Source organism: Procambarus clarkii, chromosome 43 (assembly GCF_040958095.1).
Source record: "Procambarus clarkii isolate CNS0578487 chromosome 43, FALCON_Pclarkii_2.0, whole genome shotgun sequence".
NCBI lineage: Eukaryota > Metazoa > Arthropoda > Malacostraca > Decapoda > Cambaridae > Procambarus > Procambarus clarkii.
This window is the reverse complement of record NC_091192.1, coordinates 18,914,853-18,922,327: the sequence shown is the minus strand read 5'-3', so window position 1 is coordinate 18,922,327 and position 7,475 is coordinate 18,914,853. Positions and strand designations below refer to the sequence as shown.

General features: G+C 41.0%; 1 protein-coding gene across 2 annotated transcripts in view; it reads right to left on the bottom strand.

Annotated features, from left to right (window-relative positions):
• Window positions 1-870: 870 nt before the first annotated feature.
• LOC123755771 (uncharacterized) overlaps window positions 871-7,475 on the bottom strand; it is a gene marked incomplete at its 3' end in the record, with an annotated part of 249,077 nt that continues 242,472 nt past the window's right edge. For both annotated transcript variants that reach the window (XM_069300074.1, XM_069300075.1), the window contains 2 exon segments: window positions 871-1,091; window positions 4,912-5,177. In XM_069300074.1, the coding sequence (XP_069156175.1) occupies window positions 871-1,091; window positions 4,912-5,177 (487 nt within the window).

The following is a 7,475-nucleotide window of genomic DNA, read 5'->3' as shown; positions in this document are numbered from 1 at the left end:
GCACGTCTTCCCCCCCTCACTAGAGCACGTCTTTCCCCCCCTCACTCAACCCGAGTTTAGGATGAATGTGTTTATTATAGTTTATTTTAATACTGCCGTTTCTTTTTAGAAGGGTTTCTATCAAACGGTGTTCAGCACAAATTATGGTTAATGAAGGAGAGCGTGCACAAGCAGCAAGACCAGACAATTCTAAAGTTCACCCAGAAACAAGACAATAGAAATAAAGAAGCAAGAGGAATATAATTCCCTTTGTTGGAAACAGGAAAACTCTGCTTCCACTCATCAATATTCCCCTACTTATGCTGACCTTACCCAGGGCCTAACCCACAAAAATCATCTCGCTCTCAGAAACCCATTTTACTGCTAGATGAACAGACATATCAGGTGAAAGAAAGCATGCCCAACCATCTCTCTCCTGCCTGAGGATTACACCTGGGTCCCTTAGACTTAGAGCCGAGGACATGGATCACTATGCTAGTGTCATTACTGATGGGTTAAGTATGGAAAGTGGATGACGGCAAGGAGAAGCGTGAATGTGACTATCATAAATGTGTGGAAAAGCAAGAAGAGAGAGGTGTAATATGGGGTGAAAGGATATGTAAGCGAGAGGTGGCACTAGTATTGAGAACTGCAATACGCCTGCTGAAGAAGAGACAGCATTTGTTATTAATTTGGTGGAAAATTAATAACAAAAGATGTATAGCTTCCAGTTCCCTGACTGTCCAATAGATAAAGAGTGCATAAAGACATAGGAAATTATTTATTAAAAAATCCCTAAGTTTCTGTAAGGAATAAATATTTACCTTGTATCCTTACTTGCTTTTGAATGACAAATACCCCATACAGTAGATGGGAGAAATACCATCTCACCTTGTTAAGCTGGTGTGCTGCAGCCATGCCAGCAGGTCCTGAGCCAACTATGGCAACTTTCTTGTCTGTTCTCAGTGCTGGGGGCTCAGGCTTAATCCACCCTTGCTCAAATGCATGATCAATAATGGCACATTCAATGTTTTTGATTGTCACTGGAGGCTCGTTTATGCCCAAAACACAAGCACCTTCACAAGGAGCAGGACAAACTCGACCAGTAAACTCTGAAAAAGTGGTCAAATTGTTTTAAGATTTGAAAAGTTTACTGAAAAAAAAAACAGAACAATAAGTTCAGTGCATAACAAAAGCTTAATCCCTGTACTGTGCACTTGATTAACATGTTTACCAGCTGTGCACAAGAAAAAATAAATTCTGAAATTTTTGTTTTAGTACTGTTTGTTAAAATTAATTCTCTGATAATGGGAAAAATTTGTTATAGCTTACTTTCGCTGTGGTGGAAAGATGAAAACATGTAATGAAGTCACAATTCTCAAGAGTTCATGGAGCAGACATGCCTAAGTCATGCAGGCCAGGTATGCAGGTGGGAGCTGCCTCTAATATATTCATACCAATTTATTTCAGTATCACCAATTTGTTTTTTCACTGGTGTTTTGCAGTTACATTATTCAATAATGTGTAATTTGAGATATTTCTATAATAAAAGATGCAGAACATCGATACAAATACATTCGTGTCCCTAACATGTTGACAATATTATATAAATTTAACAATAAAACACTGATTTGCTATTATCACACTGTATATGCATTTATGCATGTTAGATTCAACTTTCTACATATATATGCACCGATACAAACCACTAAATAATACTGGCGAGTGTGATAATCTTAACCATTGATCCAAGTTCAGCCTAGCCACCCCAACCCACATATTTTGTGTGCACTTTGTAAGTGCACACATTTAACATACTGTATTTTATGTCTTTGTATTTCTACTGTTTTATGATTTTTTTTGTTTTTGTTTAGTGCAATAATGTATTGGGGTTTCTTATTTGTGCATACCAATGTTTAAAACATTGGTATGCACCAATGTTTGTGTAACTAATATGCACACCACAGTAAAATATTAGAATAAAACCAAAAATTTTTGCTGTTATCACATTGTATTTGCACATTATATATATATAACTATCTATATGTTTATGCACCACTGCGAACCACTTTATAGTTCTGTGATAACGAGTGTGATAATCTTGTAACCACTCATCCAAGCACAGCGTAGCCACATATGCTCGTCAGTTGCCAATGGCACCTGATAAAGTGCTAACACTAGCCAAAATAGAGTACTGTTATCATCAACACAATCATGGTCACTAAATCTTTAATATGAATAATTTTTCACAGGTTCATTTCCTAAAGAAACAAGAGGTCCTGTTGCATGATGCATAGATGCACAGAATCATGGCTGTGTGCTAAAGCTGTGTAATTTCAGGACGAGAGTTACACTCGTGGTGTCCCATCTTCCCAGTACAATTTTTCGTACAACACTTTGAAACTACTGATAGTTTTGGCCTCCACCTTCTCGCTTGTTCCAACAGTCTACCACTCTGTTTGTAAAAGAAAACTTTCTAATTTTTTGGCACATTTGTTTCTTTAGCTTGAATTTGTGTCCTCTTATTCCTTAATCCTTAAATGGCGCATAGCTATATACAATTTGACACCCACAGGTGCATACAAAAAAAAAAAAAAAAAAAAAAAAAAAAAAACTTCCTAACCTGTTAATTTGTGTTCACTGATCATGGGAAAAATAATAAAAAAATCGTAAGTAGCATATATTGCCCGCTATAGGGCGGGGAATTCTGGCAAAAAATAGGCACCGACTCAGCATGCGTCCCAGGCGGTCTGTTGATCGCCAGCTGTCAGGCCAGAGTTTCCACAAAGAGATAATTACCTAATTATTTCAATGTCTCTGATTTTTCGTAGTTTTTTTGCTGTAATATTATTCAATAGTGTGTAGTGTGATATATTTATATAATAAAATGAGTGAATCATCGCTGTACTCAAAAATATGGTGTGCATATTGTTGATTCAATTATGTTCATCAAACAGTGAACAAATACTTTGTCGGTTATTACACTATATACACAGGTTATATATAACAAGTATTTGCATGTTTTGTTCACCATAACTGTACATCTAAGCTTGTATGGTGAGTAAAGGCACAAAGACGTAGGACCTCACACAGTCAGCTGATGGCTACCGCCCTCAAGGCCAGACGCACTAATATTTCTCCTACAACAATACTGTTTGTGGTGCTATTACGCTATATACACACATTATATATAAATATCTACCTGTTTTATTCACCATACTTGTACAAGTAAACTGGTATGGTGCCCAAAGACCATCGTGGTCATTAGTAAACAACATGGTAAGTCCTGCAGACGACGCTCCTCCCTCACCAAAATGGCGGCTCCCAACCAACTCCTCTTGCTGTTTATACCCTCTATACACACGTTATATATAAGTATCTGCATTTGTGTTCACCATAGCGAACCACTAAGCTGGTATGGTGAGTGCAGTCAATAAAAGGTGGCCACACAGTCAGAAGATAACGCCACTACCCTCCCCTCCCACAGCATTACTCCTCCCTCCATGACGCACAGCGCTAAATATCACCACAATCCTGCTATTATCAGAACCCTGGTCAGTTTTATCACAGTCAGGGGTCTTCTGTAATAATATCGCTACATAATAGCATGAACAAGAATATTATGGCATTCTTAGGCGATGCTGTGGTCACAAGCTGAACAGCAGTGCTGCGAGTTCATGCTGCGTGCGTCAGGCTTGTTTGCTCACTCGATACTGAGGCCCCTAACACACGGGAGTTTGGCCCACGATTTTTTTTAACAATGACGTCTGTTTACAAGAGCCCTGATGGGCTCTTGGTGAACCCCATGTATCCATGGGCCGTTTAAATCTTGCGTAGTACTCCAAAGCATCATATGATGCGATGCGCAATTTACTGCAAGTCGGTCAAAGCATCATATGATGCGATGCGCAATTGAAGGGTTAAGTTGCTAGATTCAGGACTTCCTCTTTGTGCCACACACTGTGATCACCACCTGCACCAGATTCACCAATGTCTGAACTTTGTACGTAGTCTTTATCACTGTCAGGGTCTTTATGTCACTACTGTATTATCGATAAATAATTGCAGTTATTTATTTCCCCATCATTAAGTGATGCTGTGGGCACGAGCTACATGGCAGTGATGCTGTGGGCACGAGCTACATGGCAGTGATGCTGTGGGCACGAGCTACATGGCAGTGATGCTGTGGGCACGAGCTACATGGCAGTGATGCTGTGGGCACGAGCTACATGGCAGTGATGCTGTGGGCACGAGCTACATGGCAGTGATGCTGTGGGCACGAGCTACATGGCAGTGATGCTGTGGGCACGAGCTACATGGCAGTGATGCTGTGGGCACGAGCTACATGGCAGTGATGCTGTGGGCACGAGCTACATGGCAGTGATGCTGTGGGCACGAGCTACATGGCAGTGATGCTGTGGGCACGAGCTACATGGCAGTGATGCTGTGGGCACGAGCTACATGGCAGTGATGCTGTGGGCACGAGCTACATGGCAGTGACGCTGCTCCATGTGCTACTCATGGTTGCTGTGTTAATACTGGAGGCCTTTACACCCAGGAGGGGTACCCACGATTTTTTCCAAGATGGCGCCTGTTTACTAGAGGCCTGAGAATCTGGATGTGTGCCCAGTGTACCCACAGAAGTTTTAAATCTTAAGAGGTACTGTACTTTAATACATCCTTGGATTGTGACATGCAATTGAAGGGTTAAATCAACGTTAAAAAAAATTAAATACTGTTCTTGAAACACTTATTCTAAGGAAACCATTAATAATTGTTACAAATTGCCAGCCTCAAATCCTCATCATGAGAACAAAAATAAAAAATGAAGCCATTTCAGACCATTATTCACACCATTGAAGCAAATGTCATATTTAAATATGTACACAATACAGTTGTCAATATAACACGAATACACCTTAAAGTTCTAACCTGGGAAATTATTGGTTTGAAGAAGTTGACCGAGTGCTTCCTTCCAGTTATTATTGAATACGAGATCATTCCACTTGGGAATAATGTTACCCAAGGGACAACCATGTGAAGACTGGCAAAAGGGAACTCCACAGTCCATGCATCTTGCAGCCTGCACACGCAGGCCACGGCGTACACCATCAACATTGTAGATTTCATCCCAATCCTTCTGCCGCTTCTCAGCTGATCGATACATAGCCGTCTCACGCTTGTACTTCATAAAGCCCCTACAATTATTGAAATGGCTTATTTAGAAATATAATTAAGGGCATAAGCAATAAAAATAACTGACATATAGACATACATTCACATGAAGTCCAAGTTCTAAATGTTCTATGTAAATAGTGAGAACCTAAGAAAAGGTTATATACTTGTCTAGTTGTGCATGCAGGTGTCGAGTATTGGCTCTTTGGTCCCGCCTCTCAACTGTCAATCAACTGGTGTCCAGATTCTGGAGTCTATTGGGATCTATCAAATCTACATTTGAAACTATGTATGGACAGTGCCTCCACCACATCACTGCCCAATGCATTCCATTTGTTAACTACTAACACTGACAAAATTCTTTCTAATGTCTCTGTGGCTCATATAGGTACCAGGTTTCCACCTGTGTCCCCTTGTTCATGTTCCACCCATGCTAAATAGTTTGTCTTTTGTCCATTCTGTCAATTCCCCTGAGAGTTTTGAAGGGGGTTATCATTCCTCCCTTTACTCTTCTGTCTTCCAGGGACGTGAGGTTTAGCTCCTGTAGCCTTTCTTCGTAGCTCATACTTCTCAGTTCTGGGACTAGTCTGGTGGCATACCTCTGAATCTTTAACTTTATCTTGTGTTTAACTAGGTATGGATTCCAGCCTGGAGCTGCATATTCCAGGACTGGTCTGACGTAAGTAGTATACAAGGTCCTGAACAATTCCTTACACAAGTTTCTAAATTCAGTTCTTATGTTGGCCAATCTAGCATATGCTGCCGATATCCTTTTGATGTGGGCCTCTGGGGACAGGTTTGGTGTGATATCAACTGCCAGAGCTATCTATTTGACTCCTGCAAGATTTCACCTCCCAGATAGTACCTTGTGTTCAGCCTTTTGCTCCCTTTGTCTAATTTCATTACTTTACACTTTCCTGAGTTAAACTTCAGTAGCCATTTTCTAGACCATTCCTCCAGTTTGTCCAGGTCATCCTGTAGTCTGTCTATCTTCATCTGTCTTGATTCTTCTCATAATTTTTGCATCATCAGCAAACATTGAGAGGAATGAGTCTATACTTTCTGGAAGATTGTTTACATATATCAGAAACAGGATGGGTGTAAGCACAGAGCCCTGTGGGATTCGGCTAGTGACATCTCGCCACTCTGATGTCTTCCCCCCCCCCCCCCACAGTTACTCGCCGCTTCCTGTTGCTTAAATTTTCTCATATCCACTGGAGCACCTTACCTTTTACTCCTGCCTGTTTCTCCAACTTTTGTAACAGCCTTTGGTGAGATACTGTGTCAAAGGCTTTCTAACAGTCCAAGAAAATGCAGCCTGCCCACCCTTCTCTTTCTTGCCTAATATTTGTCGTCTGTTCATAGACTTCTATTAAGCCTGTGAGGCAAGATTTACCATCCCTGAACCCATGTTGGTGGTGTGTTACAAAGCTCTTTCCCTCCAGATGTTCTACAAATCTTTCCTCACAATCTTTTCCATCACCTTGCATGATTAGGGAATCTGGCCTGTAGTTCAGTGCCTCTTGCCTGTCACCCTTTTTGTATATTGGGACTACATTAGCCATCTTCCAGCTTTCCAGTACGTCTCTCATTTCCAGTAACCTGTTATATACCACAGAGTGTGGCACACTTATTGCTTCTGCACCCTTCTTTTAGTATCCATGGAGAGATTCTGTCAGGCCCAACAGCCTTTGTCACATTTAGCTCCAACAGATTCCTTTTGACTTCATCACTAATGAGCTGAAATTCCTCCAAGGTTTCTTGGTTTGCCTCCTCATTTAGTGCAGGGGCTTCTCCCTGTTCTATTGTGAAGATGTCCTGGAATCCATTGTCGAGTTCTTCATACACCAAATTGTCACTCTGTGTGTATCTGTTCTCCCCTTTTCTAAGTTTCATCACTTGCTTCTTCACTGCTGTTTTCCTCCTGATGTAGCTGTGGAGCAGTTTTGGTTGGGTCTTGGCTTTACTCACAATGTCATTTTCATATTGACTGCTTCTCTCCTCACTTTGAGGTACTCATTTCTGGCCCTTTGGTATCTATCACTACTCACTGGTGTTCTGTTATTCCTGTAGTTTCTCCATGTTCTTGTACTCAATTGCTTCACTACCATACATTCCTGATTGAACCATGGGGTTCTTCTGTTGCATTTCAGTTTTCCACTTTTGGGCCGGGATAAACCTGTCTGCAGCTTCCTGGCACTTCTGGTTGACATATTCCATCATATCTCATCCATTTTTTTCTCCGAGTTCCATTTCTCATGGTATTTCCATTAGGAAGTTCCAAGTTCCTCATCTTGTCATATCTTCCTCTCCGGTAATTT